Raw genomic sequence first — 17,831 nt, 5'->3', positions numbered from 1 at the left:
CAAAAGGAGTTGTTGATGCCTCCTTCTTTAAATGAAGCTACTATTTTTTAGAGTTTCTCCTTAAAAAACTTATAATTGTATTAAGGAGGAGAAGTTTCTTCCATACTGTTTCTGTACAATGCTTAGCATTACCCAGTGGTGACAGGATGTGCCCCCAGCACACAGCAAGTGTCAGTGTCACACAGCAGCCAACCAAATGGGGTGCATGTGCAAATTCCAGCTCTGAGCAATGAAATACAACCTGTCCAAGCCATTGCCTCATGGCAGTATGGCTAGGCAAACACCACTAATTCCATAAATGCTTAAAACAACAGTCAGTTTGATGGAGACCAACCAGGGATTGTGTGTTTCACACCTGCAGTTTGACAAAAATTATTCTACAATTTAATTTTATAATGATTTGCAATCATAATTCTTCTTAGAACTAACATCAGCTTTTTGTAATATATTTTGTACAGGAAACCAAATTTAAAACTTTGCATTTTTTTAAATTAAAGTTATCTGTAAAAATAAGCATTCTTATACCTCAAAATTCTCTCAGCTTTGTTCTATACCAAATCTGATCTCTCAGTTCTTACTGAATGCTAAATAGTGCCCAGGGCCTTGAGGTGATGGTATTATTATGGCAAGCTTGTTTCACAACTCAAGCATCAAAGGCCACCCTCACCTGATGCTTGGCCATCTCCATTCCCTCCAAAACCACCGTCTTAAAGTCCTCCTGTTTGTCCTGTGGAAGGAAAGAGGAGAACTTTCAGACTGCATTTCAAATATGAGAAGAATACTCTGCCGTGAAGGCCGTGCAGTTGCTTGGTTGGGTGCTGTGCTTCAGCTAGGAACATCACCCACCCCAACAAATCTGTCATCCAGAAATGGCAGACTCAAGCTAGAGTGGCCAAGACACTACTAGAGAAAACCAGCACTGCCAGTTTGTGCCTCTGTTTATTTCCAGCACTGCCAAAGGAGGTTTTTAAGCACATTTCCCTCAGATAACAGAACTTGAGCAACACCATACTACATGAATCTAAACATGAGTCAGAATGCCCTGAAGGAAAATAAGGATCCACTCAATTTTTGCAGTTATTTTCTAAGAAAACCCCACAGCTATATGTAATAGTATTCTCCTCTGTATAAAGAGGAAATGGCCTGAAGGAAATATTCATTATCTCGTGTTTATCTCATCATTATACACCTACCTATGGTTCAGTGTGCAACTGCTGCCATGACTAAGGGGTTCCAGAAATTCCAAGAAGTTTTCTGAATCGTTGAAGCATACTGTGGGAGTCCTGACTTCAGGCATCTATCTCAGCATACAGTACTTACCAGCAGCATGTATATTTATAAATCACACATGATGTATAAATTCATGCACAGAGATTACTTGGAGTGTGAAAACTTTCTAACAGATACTACATTGAACAGCAGGGTTAGAGGCTATGCCTGAGGAGCAGGCAGTTAAGACTCATTCCTCCTTTATGCATGCAAGAAGAGAAATTTAGTCTCATCTTCATGGTTCAAAAAAATTATAAAATGCAAAATGCAGATATGCTTCAGACACTAGTTTTGTCCCCCATAATTGTGAGCCTTGCTTCAATAGTTCAGATCTGCCTGCAACTAAGTGATCCCTAAATTTTATGTAGCCACTTGTATCTCAGCAGTAGTTCCTTTAACTCACTGAAGACATTAGAGACTGTAAATGCAGTAGCTACAGAGAGTTGCCACTGTTACAGACCTGACAAAGCCATCTACACAGAGAAACCTGAGAATAAAACTTCAAAACTTTCTGCCATATGGGTTTGCACTTCCTCCCTGCTTCCCTGGCTCACCCATCAACATTTCCCAGTGAACTGCCCCCAGGGGTCTCTGTCCTCACAGCAGGAGCAGCAAAAATATCTGACAGTTCTTACTTGGTGGCAGCAGAAGGGATCTCCCTGGGACAGGGCTTGGCCAGCTTCCATTGGCTTCATCAGCAGATCAGGCCTCCAAGCCCATAAACTGGGGTTTAATAAATCCCATGCACCAACATAATGACAGCCCTCATTCTGCTCCCACTCTACCAACTGTGGAGCCAAGATTTCCCCAGAACTGTTTCTGCCTTCTTCTGTTCATCACAGTCCAAGCCTCTGCTCAGTCTCAACACTCTTATTTCTGTCATGTTTAAGAATGAAACAGTTTTTTAAAATTTTTGATTGTTATTAACAAAACTGGTTTTCTACTTCAAAAAAGTAGGTAGTCAGACTAGTATCTTTATATATGACTGGCTGTCTGAAAGTGATTTTATGTTAAGTGTTTATTTTATTATCAGATAATGGAGCATATTTTACTTTTTATTTAAATAATACTTTTAATTTAGAAATCCAAAGTCAGTGATCATAATAATTTTAACCATAGCAGGTTATAAATTTTTCTGTGGTTTGTTTGATTCATTTTGGGGCTTTTTTGTTTGTTTGTTTTCTATACTTCCATGTGTTTTTTGCCTGACTTGAGATTCCTTCAGCTGGAATCTCCTACACCAGAAAAAAATCCTTTCCATTCTTCATTTTTAAAAAAAATTAAAATATTCAAACCCAAACACTGCTGTGTGTTACTGTACATGAAACCTTTCAGTGAAAAGCAAAAGGAAAAAGCACCATACCTTTGCTTTTTTCCGCAGCAGCTTTGCCAGGCGCACCACGTAGGGCTTGAATTCCCTCTGGTGTGTTCCTTGTCTTCGGACTTCCAAGCCTGAATCATCTGATGCTTCTGGAATAAAAGCCCAACGATACCTGCCATGAGATAACACAAGCAGATGTTATCCATACTGAACATGCAGGCTCTTCTGAGCAATCAAAAATATGAGTGGATGAGGAAATCTGGTGAAGTATCAGAGACCATCACAAGAAAAAAATAAATGACAAAAATGTTCAACATTAGATTTAGAAATACTACAGGGCACAATCTGACACAGTGTGCACAAATCCTTCCAGTCTCCAACCCACATGAGTGTCTTTTAAACTGCAGGATAATTAGGGGTGACCAAATGTCTACAGAGCTGTGCCAGGACAGCAGCCCTCACACAGTCACCAGTGTGCAGTGTAAAGGAAGAGGCACGATACTTTCTTTTGTCCTTCGTGGCCTCTCATTCCCAGGATCTCCAGCAAATGCCACTGGTTTTGCATTCATTTTTTTCCCAATGGAACAGGATTGCAGAGGCACTGAGGAAGCAGTTTGTACCCACTACTGACCAATATTAACCTATGGGATCCCCTTTCTATGAAGGTTTGTTGCCACATTTTCCAGACCGACTGTGCAGGAGCAATTTAAGCAAGTCATGCTGAGATGACATGCAGTGCTCTGATTTCATGCATTACTCACTGAGATGGGTGGGTGTATTTTGAGTTCTTAGGCATTACTGCAACTAAGAACTTTAAAAACAAAATACTTGAATAAATCACTACTACTAATGATCTCTCAAGTGTGGCAAATCTCTTGCCACAGGCAAAATCAAACCAGCTTGAACTAATTTGATATACAGCATCATTTCCCCTGGGGGCCACTCAGATACTGTGAGGGAGTGAAGTATGGGCTGCCCTGGCTGAAGTCCAAAGAAAGAAGGGAAACAGAAAACCAAACACTTTTATAAATCCAAAGAAAGAAGGGAAACAGAAAACCAAACACTTTTATACATAGAATTTTACCAAGAGACGTGGAAAAATATCCAAAAACTTAAATGACAACGTTTTCTACTCACATCTGAAATTGAGGCAGGTTTTCAGATGGTAAAGCTAGAGCCAAGTCCAGAAATTTGCAAGCAGACAAATATAGGTTCAGCCACCTCTGGCTGTTGTAGGATGTGGAAAAACCATTGCCACCTGTATAAGTTGTCTCCAAACCAGCAACAGATGGGCCAGAAGTTCTAAAATATATTATAGCAGGGAAGTGAGTCATAACAACCTTCTGCCACATTGAAAACTTTATTTTTCTTACTCGTCTTTACAAACACACAACTCTTTATTTACCAGCATTATCCTGAATTCATAAATCGAATCCCAACACAAGTCTGTGCCCTGAGTGCAGTTCTGTATGCATATATACAAATACATATATATATTATATGTGAGAAAATGTCAGTGTATAATGAATGTGTTGCACTGTATCTTATTCCCAGATATTTAAATTATGAGGAAGTTTAAAATTGTCAGTCACATTGATATTACTTCACTTGAGGCAAAAACTCTCCAAAAAACAAAACAAAACAAAAAACCTAGGAAAAAAGTGAGCAAAACTTGGGCAAATAACTCTGGCTCATTTAAGAAATCTGCCTCTGCTCCTAGAATTAACTGAAATTGGATCACACTATATAGAAAATAGATGAGATAAAAATGGATAATAAAACAAGAAAAATTACCTACTTCACTTACCTAATAAGAGAAGGAACTATGGTTTCATTTAGACAAAGAAAAAGGTGCATCAGTCTTATTTAGAATAAGTGTATGACACAGAAAAGGTGTAAGTCATGCCACACATAATTTAATTTCAGCAGCAGTGCATTTTAGTCTGGCAGACATTGTAAGAACTCAGACACTTGTATCTTATAATTTCCCTTAGTGATTTATGATCAATCTGACAGCACAACTTCTTTTGTTTTGTCCTGAACAGTCTGTCCCTGGTACTGCAGTCAGACTGAAGTAGCCTTTACTTGTCCTTCTCCTTTTAGCTCAATAGCTCTATGACAAAGTATTTTAAAGAATTACTTCGCTCCCCATCAGCATAGCAAGGAATTTTTATAAAGTTAAACAAGCAGGAAGTTCATACATTTACCTGGAAATGTCTTCATCAGCAGTGAGCTCCTGTTCCATCAGTAAAAACACTTGTACCTGAAGATCAAATGCTACATTTCAATACCATTTTCAATGGACTGTGACTTGGGAAAGCCTGAGTAATAAGCCTTAGACAAATAATTTGGAGCTTTATTTCCTTTCCTGTATGAGTGGACACCGGCACCTTAAAGCTCTCTCATCCCTTATATCTAACCTGAATAACACAAAGGACACAAGGAACTGTCTCTTTTATGGCCAGGAAAGTTCTCAAAGGCTAATCCCCTCCACTACCTACAAAGACAGCAAGACCAAAACTAAATGAGAATAAAGGACTGTTTAATGGAGCAGGTCAGGCTCAGGTGTGAATTCCCAGAAGCACCACAGTCCTGCTAACTGAAAGTAGTTCCAAGACTGTGGTAACTTGTGTAAAGGCCAGGACACAGCACAGGAGTCAGAAGACTACACTGAGTAGAATGGATTTTCTAGTATTTGTACTATTGACAGGCTAAAAATTAAATACATCTATTGCTAAAAAAACACACTTTAAAATCTTTTATATAGCTTTCCTCCTTCTATTGCTTGGATCTGTGGTTATTTAGGGGCTACATTAGGCATCTGCAGATTGAAAATATAATTAATCACAGCAATGATTCTGGTTTGCTTTCTCTGTTATTCAGTCCCTTGGGAACTCCTTGAATAGCAGGCTGAATGGATCACAGCATGCACCAATCATTCTCCTCCATTCCCACTGCCAAAGGTGAAACCCAAAAGAGTGTGTCAAACAGCCAACACAGGAGATTCTGCAGGCAGAAACTCTGGAAACAGGTATTTTCACTGTTTTGTTATGAAAAGTAAAATGAGAAAGAAGAAATCTGAGCCAAGCCTTGTATAAATCTAGTTATAACATTGAGTCACAATGTGAACTGAATGGTCATCAAGTGCCAATAAAACATTGATTCTGACTCCTATACATGGATTCTCATCCCCATTGCTGGAAGAAGAATGACCAAGAAAATAGAAACAGGGAACACTGAAAAAGAAGAGCAGGAGTGGGAGTGGTGGAGAGGGTACAGAAATTGAAGTAGGATTCAGTAGGGAACAATGAGGGCAAATGCAAATTTAATTCAGGAGACAGCTGAACAGCTGAAACAGTCTAAGCTAACAGATACTAAATTTCATCACAAAAAACAGACATCAGGACTATGAAAAAAAGTCAGCTTTCAGTTTGTGGCCATTGCACATTTATTTGTACAATCTCTAGAAGAGATTTTATTAAAAATCTTGAGGAAGAATGAGGTTGTGTCTCAGATGTCCACCAGTCTTCTAAATAATGAATGACACCTGCAACTCACCAGTTCAGTGATCATGGTTGGCCAAAGTGAGGTAAGGTGCTGTGGAGACATTCTTAAAAGTAAAACTCTGAAAAACAGGAACACTTGGGAATGAAGGGTGGGCACCTGTGGCAACCGGAGACTTTCTACCAGCCTTTCTGAAACAAAAAGCCAAGAAGGATCCCTCAGTTCAGAATAATTCCAATGAGAATTTTCTCCTTCCCTCCTTTACTCTCAATGTTAACTTTAAGTATCTGCCATGGTAGTGCTCCAGTACTTTACTGCTTTTATTCTGTCAACATGAAGAAATAACCACTCCACCAAAGAAGGAACAAAATAGAGAAACCTCTAAGGAGTGCAGTTGCCTATTTTGGGAAAGTTCTCTAGATAAATGCAATAGTGCATCTGGGAACTTTGCTTATCTTATGCAGAGTTTCACTAATTACCAGAGGAGGAGTTAACAGATTCCAAACAATACAAAATCATCCTGAACAACTCAGATGTATTATTGTTATTAAAACACTGCACCATCATAATACTTGAGAAATTACAAAGGGATTATATGGTTTTATTGAATTATGATCACCTCTATATACAGAGGCAGACACAATGAAATTTTTCAGTCCAACCAGCACACATGCATGTTGCAGTTCAGACCAGTAAAATCACCTTATTCCATGAACATAGTAATCTCAGCTACTGAATCGACTGGAAATTAAAAGAAAAACAAAAAACAAAAAACCAACCAACAACCCAAATATTCTTAATTAAAATTAAATATAACTAAATTTAAAAAATAAATATAAACAAATAAAAAATAGATTCTAGAACAAACAAAACAAAAAAGTTGATGCAACTGATTTTCCATATAGGAGAAGAGACCAAAGTGTCCCTTTGGTGCCATGAAAAAATGGTACATCTAAAAGCTGCTGCTAACTATTAGCATCACCTAAGAAGAAGATCCTAGCAGTTTCCATTCCCAGTCACCTAAGGTAAAGGTTCATTGTAAGAAATAAACTTCAATGATAAATATGACAGATAAACTGAACTGAGGAAAAAACACCGGCAAAAGAACTCAAGAATTCAAAATGTCAAGGTCAGTTTTCCTATTTTTCCCTAATTGATCGGTTTTTGCACTTCAGATGTTCATGTCAACACTTGGGTTGACATGACATATTGTGCAGGTATCCAAGGATATTGATCAAGGGATAAAATGACAGATCAGTGAAATTATCTGGATTAAAGACAACTGGCAACCACAAAATCTGCATATCTTGTAGTCATTTAAGACTGAAAACATTTTAACCAAAAGCTGCAGAAACTTCGTTTCAGCTATGGAAACAGTATCACACACTGATCTAACAGGACAAAAATTTAAATTGCTTTTACACTGTCACACAAGCATTCCACAGCTAACAGGAAGAAGTCCACTGACAGATATATATTTACTGACCTTGTATGTCTGGCAGGTATTTCTGGTACTGGTCTATCTCACTGCTAAAAATGGCAAAGGCGAGTCTCTTGAGGAGCATGGCGCGCTGCTCCAGCTCCGCCTCTCTGTTAGCAAACAGATTGAGGGAGCTGCTCTGGGCCACAGCCACTCGTGCTGAAAGAGAAAAGGGAAAGTGCAGCCAAGAGCTGATGAATTTCCCTTCTGCACAAATAACTCTTTCTTCACAATATTGGGGTTTGAAAGCAGATGTTAAGATGATGTATGGTTTGCAATTTGAATCCGTAACCAGAAATTCAAAATGAAAGTTGAAGGAAACCCTGCAAGTATACACAATAGTGGCTGGGTTTAGGGGCTTTTGGGAAAGAGTTTAGCCATTTTTTAAAAACAAAATTTGAATGTGTTGATGCTCAAAAAATTATAAAGTGCAGGATCAATTTTTTTTAAGCAGTTAAGTGTCAGATCTTCAAACCCAAACCAACCAAAAACCACCCGCATCCACTCTGCTTAATCAGCTTTGCCATATAGGCAAAATTCACTGCGTGCCAGGATGGTATCAAATTCTCTCACTTCGGGTTATTTATGGAGCTCCAGAAACATATAGTCAAAGAAAACATGAAAAACACTGAATAAATCAAATTGGAAGAAATGTTGAACAAGTGTTTTCTTTAATATACTTATTTTTCATTTATTTAATGTTTATACTGGAGAGAAGTCACCACTATATCAATACTTACTCATCAAATCTCTGAACGTGGTTTTGTCATGTGTCATCAAATTATCCATAATAGCTCTCCAACTAAAAGAGAAAAATCATACACAAATCAGAAAAGCAAGAAAAAAGCAAGAATTTTCAGGAACATTTGCAAATTTTTTCTGCTCTTTCTGTTTAGGCTAAAGCTTCCAATCCAAGCTCTCTGCCTCATAAGGTACCATTTATTTGGTGTTACTTGATCTGAAACTGTGTTTCTTGAACCCCTTTCTCCAAGAAAATAAGGGAAGCCATTCAGAGGGACCCTAACAGTTTTAAGAAGTGGGCCCATACAAACCTTATGATGTATGAGGCCAAGTGCAAGGTCCTGCAGAATGGTCAGAGCAATTCCAAGCACAAATACTGGCTGGGCACAAAATGAATACTGAAATGAACAGCTTTGAGGAGAAGGACTTGTGGCTGACAGTGGATGAAGATGAAAAACTGAATTTTATCTGCCAATGTGTGCTCACAGCCCAGAAGGGCAACTGCATCCAGGTTTGCACCAAGAGCGTGGCCAAGAGATCAAGGGAGGTGATTCTGCTTGTCTATTCTTCTCTCGTAAGACCCCACCTGGAGTATTGCATCCAGCACTGGGACCCCCAGCATAAGAAGGATGTGCACTCCTTTGAAGAGGTCCATGGGAGGGCCACAAAGATAATCACAGGGCTGGAGCACCTCTCCTATGAAGACAGGCTGAGAGTTGGGGTTGTTCAGACTGGTAAAGAGAAGGCTTCAGGGAGATCTTCTGGAAGCTTTCCAGTACCTAAAGAGCCTCCAGAAAACTGAAAGAGACTTTTTACAAGGGCATAGAGTGATATGACAAGAGGGAATTACTTTTAAAGTAAAGTAATCCCACTTTTAAAGAGGACAGATTTAGATACTAGGAAGTATCTAAATTTATTGTGAGGGTGGTGATGTCCTGGCACAGGCTGACTGGTGAAGCTGTGGATGTCCCATCCCTTGAAGTGTTCAAGGCCAGGTTGGATGGGGCTCTGAGCAAACTGGTCTAGTGGAAGGTGTCTCTGCCCATGGCAGGTGTATTAGAACTAGACCATCTTTAAGGTCTCTTGCAATACAAATCATTCTATGTTTCTACAAAATGCTATCCATGTTTTCCTCACATTTTTTTTTTAATTTTAAGAGAATTATTTTTAAAAATAGATTTGTGCATAGAAATATACCTCATATCAGTTTCATATTTCATGTGGTAACCTAAACCACAGAAAATCTCTATTTCTCTCTGTAAAGATCTATTGGGAAATTTTAGTCCCTATGTTAATGGAATACATGAAATTTGTAAGGGCCATTGATATAAACAAGAAGAATAAAGTCTTACTGGTTAACACAGGAAGCATCCATCTGGAAGAAACTGGAATCCATAAAGAGGTCAAAGGCTTCCTTTTTCCATGCTCTCCTTGTATACTGATATCCACTAAGACTGCTTAATAACTGGACACAAGCTCGATAGCTGGATGCGTTGTGAGCACTAAACAAAGAAAAATTCACATAAACCAATTTTGAATTGTTGCTCTATAGAAAGTTAGACAGACATCTAATCCTTAACATGCCTGTTTTAACTTAAGTGCCACCATCCAAATTTCTACTGGCTGTAGGCATCTACATCAATTCAATAAACTAAAGATACCTGTGATTACGGAGGTAGGGCACAACATAGTGCATAATATTTACAAGCAAAGGAATAACTCTCTCTTTTTCATCACTGTAGAAAACCATGTCCAGGAGATGAGCCAAAACCTATAAAATGAGAGGAAGATATGTTATAATGCATTCTTAAATTGGTTTTTACATACCATTCAGCATTTTTTTTTGTGTGTAATGTTCTTTACTGAACATTCAAGTTTATGATAGAAGTGATCACATTTCAGGTACTATGCAAAATCCAGAGTATAAAGATTCCATCATTTTTATAACACATTTAAGGTAAAAGCACAGAAGCACAAATTCCTAGTTAAAGCACTCTAGAGAATAAACTACTAACAAAGAAAGAATGCAAAGACTGACTGTAATTATCAGCAGTAAATAAGATGTAACACAAAGATAAACATACAAAGCTTACAATCAAAAAGGCTGGCTATACCACACATCTGAAAGGCCATGCTTTATACCTCATCCATCTCAATGGGTTAGTAACAAACTTTTATGTGGCAAGACCCAGAATCTGTTCACACCAGTGTTTCCCATTAAATCTCTTTCTCCAAGCTTCTAGTCCAAAGCTTTTTACAATATAGTTTATTAAAAGACACTATTCATTATCTCCAAGGAAACATTTACCTCAGAAAGTAAGGTCAACGCATGGACACTATAAACAGATGGAGTTATATTTGAAGTTTCCATTGCTGGAGACAGCATATCTAAATGAAGATAATAATAATAAAAAAATGTCCAAAGTTAGCTTTCTCAAGCCATTATTTACCTTACAGCATATTTTAAAAATAAGCATTTTGAAGATGCACAAGCTTTCCAGACACATTAGTGCTAGAACAATACTGAAGAATTTGACATATATTCAAATATAGCAAAGGTGTTCTCTTGATTAATTTTAGCATGAAAATTAATGTTTTGTTTTAAATAAAGATGAAAATGAATCTACCTTCAACATCTGATTCTAAGTTGTTTCCATCAACCATAATCTTGGGGGAAGGCTTAACCTCTAAGTTTCGTCTCAGCCAAGTGGTCTGTTCCAGGGAAGAACCAGCAATTGCCCCAATGGCATCCACTATCTTGTGTGTTACATCCTGGTAGAAAAAAACCCCAAACATTTTAAGAACTTTGTGCAGAGGGGCTGTATTCATTGTCCTGACATGTAGAAAATCCATATAACCATATATAGAATTGCTTTCAAATAATTTCTATATTACCAGTGATTAATATCTTCACAGAAAAGGAGAGCTTTTTCAAAAAATTGTAAATATAAGGAGAAGATATTAAAGAGTAGTTTCATACTACAGAACTGATATCAAATATTTCTAGTACATTCGAGCATCCAGTTCCAACCCCACTGCCATGGACATGGACACCTTAGACTAAACCAGCTGTTCAGAACCTCATCCAAGTGGCCTTAAACAATTCCAGTGACAGCAACTGCAACTTCTGTGGGTAAGCAGTTCCAGGGCCTCACCACCTTCACAGTACAGATTTTTTTCCTAATATCTAACCTGAATCTAATCTCACTTTGAAGCCATTCCCCCTTGTCCTATCACTGCATGTTCTTGTAAACAGACCCTCTCCATCTTTCTTGTGGCTTCCTCCAGGTACTGGAAGCCTTCACTTTTCCAGGCTGAACAAACCAAATTCTTTCAGCCTTTTCTCTTAAGAGAGGCTGCTCTAATCAGCTTGGTGGCCCTCCTCTGGACTTGCTCCAAGAGGTCAGTATCCTTCCTGTGCTGGGAACTGGATGATCTTAAGGCCCTTTCCAACCCAGGTCTCTGATTCTATGATTTATTGTTCAGTTATTTTAAAAAGACACATACAGCAAATTTCTTACCTGTAGATCTCTTTGATCTTTCTTATTCTCCAGACTTGGGTTTTTCATGATGAACTCATTAAGAACACTGAAAAAATACAGAAGTTGAATATGGACTTTCTTCTCATGATACATTATTCAGCAGTTTTCAGAGTTAGGACAAATCTGAAGACATTTATTTGTGCAATATTTAATTACTAAACCCACAGGGATTGCTACTTATCAATATTCCAGGAAACATCTTTTCAAGTTCCTTAAGTTAATTTTTATCATAAGAGTTTAACAAGAACAGGTTTTACTTGATTATATACAAAAATATCTTCAGAGACAGTTTACTAGGGAAGATAAACTCAAAATATTGAAGAAAATCGTCCTTGAAGCATTATACAGAAAATATATTCAAAGTTATATTTCTAACAGTCCACAAACTGTTTCCATGGTGAGAATTCAGCCCACTCTAGTGGGCTTCAAATACCTAAGAAATAGTCATTGTTGTTATTTTTTAGGAAAAATCAGAAACTTACATCTGTTGCTTAAAGAGCCTGAATCACTGAAATAATCATTAAGGTGAGGTTGTGGCTTATATCATACTATAGTATAAAATTTAATATATGTAGCCATTCCTCAGAGAAGAAACTAATTTGATAAGGCCCACAGAACTTAGGCAATAACTCTATGAGTCAAAAGTAAGGGACAGATTTAGAAACACTAATACTTCAGAATAATTTCACACACCTACATTTGAGCATATTTGAAAATTGCAAATACCAGGAGCACTTACCCAAGTATGAGAAACTGTCCTGGGGCTGGAAGACCAACCTGTATGGAATCCTTTAACAGAAGCAGCAGGGCTGCCCAGCTGTCTACTAAGCTGGTCACTGGAATCCTAAGGAAGAGACAGCAGCAATGTCAATGATGAAAACATCATCTCCCTCAGGTATTCCCCCAATTTCTTTTTACATCGTATCTCTGCTGTCAGATATTTGGAATCAACACCCTTACAGCTTCTTTTAATACGAGGTTGCTACATCAAGCCATTAAGAAACAGTTGAAGGTAGAACAGCATTCTTAAAAGACGCTTTTCATTACAAAGCTGGAATGGCATGAATGAGTTACAGCACAATTAAGATCAGCTTTCTTTGGGCAGATTACATGCAGGATTTTTAGGTGGAGGAAGAAAGGTGATGCAGTACTATGGAACTCACAAAATAAACCACCTTTTTTAACAAACCTACAGATCAAACCCATTCTTTCTTCACTATTTATATTACACAGACTATTGATCATCCTGTAACAAAAAGATGTAAAATATTCAAGTTGATTATCTGTTTCCTGATGACAGAAATAAAATTGGGTTTGTATTCTCACCTTTGAGTATAAGCATAGAAAAACTGCAACATGCAGACTTCCAGCGAAAGATGCTTCTAGAAAAAGATATGAAACCTGTGTTATCAGAAAGAAGTGGCTTTTTTTCCCCTCACTAGGGTAAAATTGACAATGCTATAATGTTACTGCAATGCCTAAACATATAGCTTAATTTAATAGAACACTAAAAATGCCCTTTCAGACATCCCTCTGTGAAGTTATATTTTTCATTTATCTCTTAAGATATAGTGAAAATGTTCACATTGTGCTGCTCAGCTTTGTCAATCAAGTACCCATATCATCAGTGTTCTAAGTTGCTTCAAGAGGACATCATATAAATCAATAGGATCTGTAGAGTTTCCATACCTTGTCCTTTGCTATGGCTGGAGGCTGCTTCAGAACTTCTTTCACTGTCTGTATGACAGTCTCTGTTCTCATAACACTGATAGAGCGAACCAGCTCAACCAGCAGAAGTTGTTCTTCACATGCTGTAGGAATAACCTAAAAGAACCAGATGTATGTCACAGACTATCAACACAAACAATGGCTATGCCAAAACTAAGGCAGCTGTCCTCATGGGATTGAAATTTTATCACTTAACAGTTCATCTAGAGACCTGGTATCACTTACTCTTCCCCTGAAGAATTCAGGAAGATTGTCCCATTCTAGTGGTACCTCCCTGACAGTACAGTTGCTAATTAGAAATGCAAATATTGTCCGTACTTCATTGTCTTTTTTCACTGGAATGTCTGAATTTTCTTCTTCCTAACACAAAATCACTTAGAAGTATTAGCACTATTTGAAGTGACCACTGTAATATAAACGTACCTTTGTCCTTGAAGTATTTTTGTTTTGCCTCCTTTCATTCCATACAAATGCAATAGCAGCCATGAAGTGAACACCATGATTCATTGAAATTGGACCCAGAAGTTCCAGAATCTGTTGCCTCAAATTCTGAAATACGAAAGCAGAACACATACCCTTTCAGATAAGCATCTTAGCATTAAGTTCAAAATCTTTTCTCTGCAGAAAGCAAAGAGGTGACATATTGCACTGAACGATAAATTTTAGCTTAAAAGCATACTCAATATTCATTTATAAAAGCCTATTTTTTGTGGTGAGTGAGTAGATGAGGACAAAGGCATAAAAATTCAATTTAGATTTAAGGGAAGAGGATTGAACTTATTTTGATGAAGATATTAACGAACAATTTAAATGATATTATCCCTCGTGTTCTAACCTTAGTTGACCCAAGATTAATAGTGGTGATGGATGCAGCAGCAGCAGCAGTAGTTTTCTCTGAAGAATCTGCAAGGTGCAGGATGCTCCACAGTAAAGTCACAGAAGACATGATCATATGCAAGATAGAGAGGATCCCATTACGTGCTTCAACCAAATGCTTCTGATCTACATTAACCAAAAGCTAGTGGGAGAGAAGAGGAGATAGAGAAGAACATAAACAGCATATTTAAAATAAAGAAAATTTTGACTTACCTAACATGGAAGCTTTCAACCTTAACTCTTTTTCATAATTTTTTCATTAATTCTTAAAATATGTACAGCTTTGAGACTTTTAAAATAATAGAGAAACTTTTGTTGAGTTGTGCAATATAAAATGTACTCTGAACACGGGAGGTCTCATGTCTATAGCAATCAATTTTGTACCCTCTGCCTATACCTTTGCAAAACAATTATTTCAGAATTTTAAGTCTAGCTAATACTCTAGGCAAAATTATTTATTTACATAAGCAAAACCTACTTTCAGTCACTTTCAAATGAATGGAAAGCAAAGGGGTGTAATAATGGTGAAAAAGCACAAAAACAAGATTACTGAGAAAAAGGGCAAAAGTGTCTCATGGAACCTGGACCAAATTCTTAAGAGACACTATGCTCAGAATATCAGATCTAAAAATACTGCTTGACTAAAAAGAAAAATTGTAAATATACAAAAGGAACAGAAGGATAATGTTTAGACATATTGCAAGGTGAACACAACAAAGGCAGCTCTATAAAGTGGAATTTTAAAGGTCTTAAAGTTAAAGAATTAAACTTCTGTTATTTCAGGGTAACAGAAAACCAAAACAAGCAAAGAAATATAAGAGTATTCTCTTAAAAGTATCATCCAAAGAAACGTGGTTTTCTGTTTGTATTGTCAGTAAACCCCCATATTTATAGCTAAGACAACATATTTGTTATTTTTGTCACCCAGATCTTCATAACTGCTAATATAATCACAGTCCTTGATTTGACATGAATTGCCTAGGAACGTCTCAGACACGCAGATAAGTTTACCTGATGATACTGTGTAGATGGATCCAGGAGGCAGTAATGAATTATTGTTGTGATCCCTTCTAATAAAGTGAGAACCATATCTGGGGGAGTGACTGATGCCATCCAGAGAGGCCTAAAAGAAGAGTAATTTTTTTTTAATGAGTTCATCTGACAGCAGAGTAATTCAAAACAATCAAATTCAGTTAAAAAAATTATACCTCTACATCTACATACCTATTATCAGATAATCCAGTTTCATATTTATACTGCTGAATTAAATTATCCAAGTTCCTGCAGAGCTGAAGAGTCACTGAAACAACCACCCTTTGAAGAACTTTTCCCATGTAAGGCAACGTAGAAGTGATAAGGCCAATCCACTGGGGATGCATTTTACAGGCACAGTGCTGGTGCAAAGCTCGTATCACTGCACACAGAAACATGCCTTGGCAGGTTATTGGCTGGGAATGTAAATACTGCAGAGAAGTCATCGGCTGCTGGGGACCAATGTGCTCCAGGTCTGTTATGACAAAGTCAAACACAGTTTCATTTTCCTCAGGTACAGTCATTACTCTGTGTTCCAGCACAATCAGCCGCTGAAGTACTTTCAGAAGTTGTGACTGCAGAGTACTACCATTGTCAAACTCATCCTCAGAAAAATTTATAAGGCTGTCTTCAGAGAAGCCTTCTTCTACAGCCACTATGTTTTTTCCAGCTATCTTTTCACTGTGCCATTTCTGGGCACTGAAGATAGAAGACAGCAGACAATGCAGGATCACTTTCTGAACCTTGCACTTGGACAACATGTCTGAAATAAAACTAGGAAAGCCCTTGGCAGAGCTTTCTATCACTTTTGCCAACTCAGCAAAGAGGAGTGTCAGAATTTCTATACTCATCATCTGCATGTTGCGGTTTCCTATGAGGTCTTGTGAGGTGACTTTAACGTGAGTTGGATAATGGCTCCGCATGTAGTATAGACACAAGGAGATGAGAATTTCTATGTACATAGAGCTCCGAAAGTTATGGTTAGAATCAACTGGGATGTGACTATAGAAATCCTTGCCCATTACAGATATTCGGTGCCTGGCTAGAAGATTTTGGAGCAATGAAAGCTGAGGAGTGTATGCATTGTTGACGCTGGTAGTGGAGATGGCACTTACAAAAGCGGAGGGATTTGTTTTCAGAATTGCCTTAATTGCAGAAAAAGCATACAATGTCCTTGAAGAGTCATACAACTGGAGATAAAGCAGCACATGCTGATACAGCGGATGGATATTGAAGTTAGGAGATTTTCGCATTCCTGGGGATCCAACATCACTTTCTATTTCTGAAATTTCTCCTTCTCCACAACTGTACCAATTTTCTAAATCAAGACCATCACTAAAGAAGACATTTGTTTGTTTAAGCTTTTCTGTTTGTGCTTTCTTCTTCTCTTCATCTTTCTTTTTGGCTATTTTTACCTTAGGTTTTGCACCTGGTTGCTTACCAGCCTCTTTAACAATTGTTTCTTTTTCTGACAATTTTTCTGGTTGCTTTCCTTTAAAGCTGAACTGAATACTACTGTGGCTATGTTTTCTAGACTTTGATTCAGTGGAAGAAAGAGTAAGATCAGAGAAGGATTGCTGACTTTCTGCAATACAAGGTGAAGAGTTATTTCTTGACATTTCATCTCCTAAGCTCTCAAGTCCAGTCTCAGTTGAGGCTGATAGTAACTGTGAGCTGTCATTACTAAGTAAACTACTTTGGCTACTTTGAATATTTTGATCATCACTTTTTGTAACCTCTACAGAGCTATCCAATGAGCTGAATTTACATGAAGCATCCTCAGAGTGCAGACTGTCTTTAACCGATTCAACTTCTTCTCCAAGACCACTTACAACTTTGCATATAAGATCTGTAACCACTTGTTGCACGATTTCATCAGGTGAGTCTTCTTTCAGAGTCTGAGAGCTATCCTGAGCACTCAGGCTTTCTGTTTCCACTTCGTAACTGATGTTGTCTCCAGTAGATGACTGAGAACAGCCAGAGTCAGAACTCTGCAGTATTTCAGCCTGATGATCAGGAAGGTCAAAATCAGACACAACCATTGGTATGGTCTCACTGCTGGTACTTAACAAGGAAAGCCTGTCACTCAGAGGATTGACGGTCAGGCTGAAGTTCTCCATTTCATCCACACCAAGTTGCTTCTCATTGCCTTCTTTAGGTATAATAAGTTGTCCTTGGCTTACAGGCATGTGGGAGAATGCTTGAAGAACACAAAAAAAATGTATACATATAAGATTTTGTTCTTCAGAATAAGAATTCAGAATTAAAATTTAGAATTTAAACTATAATTAAGATTTCAAATTATGAAGGCAGGGTAAAGAGTGTCTTTCTATTTCAC

General features: G+C 37.7%; 1 protein-coding gene across 1 annotated transcript in view; it reads right to left on the bottom strand.

Moving 5' to 3' along the window:
* The window catches only part of DOP1A (DOP1 leucine zipper like protein A), a 62,275-nt gene that overhangs the window by 3,454 nt on the left and 40,990 nt on the right, over nt 1-17,831 (bottom strand). The window contains exons 20-38 of the mRNA XM_077174876.1: nt 15,686-17,693; nt 15,473-15,584; nt 14,421-14,603; nt 14,009-14,134; nt 13,547-13,681; nt 13,184-13,239; nt 12,597-12,701; nt 11,837-11,903; nt 10,943-11,087; nt 10,624-10,703; nt 9,977-10,086; nt 9,668-9,817; nt 8,315-8,376; nt 7,581-7,733; nt 6,149-6,285; nt 4,798-4,853; nt 3,728-3,892; nt 2,633-2,762; nt 668-727 (exon numbers count right to left, since the gene is read on the bottom strand). Of these exons, the coding sequence (XP_077030991.1) occupies nt 668-727; nt 2,633-2,762; nt 3,728-3,892; nt 4,798-4,853; nt 6,149-6,285; nt 7,581-7,733; nt 8,315-8,376; nt 9,668-9,817; nt 9,977-10,086; nt 10,624-10,703; nt 10,943-11,087; nt 11,837-11,903; nt 12,597-12,701; nt 13,184-13,239; nt 13,547-13,681; nt 14,009-14,134; nt 14,421-14,603; nt 15,473-15,584; nt 15,686-17,693 (4,040 nt within the window). The remainder of the gene's footprint in view (nt 1-667; nt 728-2,632; nt 2,763-3,727; nt 3,893-4,797; nt 4,854-6,148; nt 6,286-7,580; nt 7,734-8,314; nt 8,377-9,667; nt 9,818-9,976; nt 10,087-10,623; nt 10,704-10,942; nt 11,088-11,836; nt 11,904-12,596; nt 12,702-13,183; nt 13,240-13,546; nt 13,682-14,008; nt 14,135-14,420; nt 14,604-15,472; nt 15,585-15,685; nt 17,694-17,831) is intronic.

Source organism: Agelaius phoeniceus, chromosome 3, assembly GCF_051311805.1.
Source record: "Agelaius phoeniceus isolate bAgePho1 chromosome 3, bAgePho1.hap1, whole genome shotgun sequence".
In the NCBI taxonomy this organism is placed as follows: Eukaryota; Metazoa; Chordata; class Aves; order Passeriformes; family Icteridae; genus Agelaius; species Agelaius phoeniceus.
Note: the sequence above shows the minus strand (reverse complement) of the source record. Positions and strands in the feature narration are given on the sequence as shown.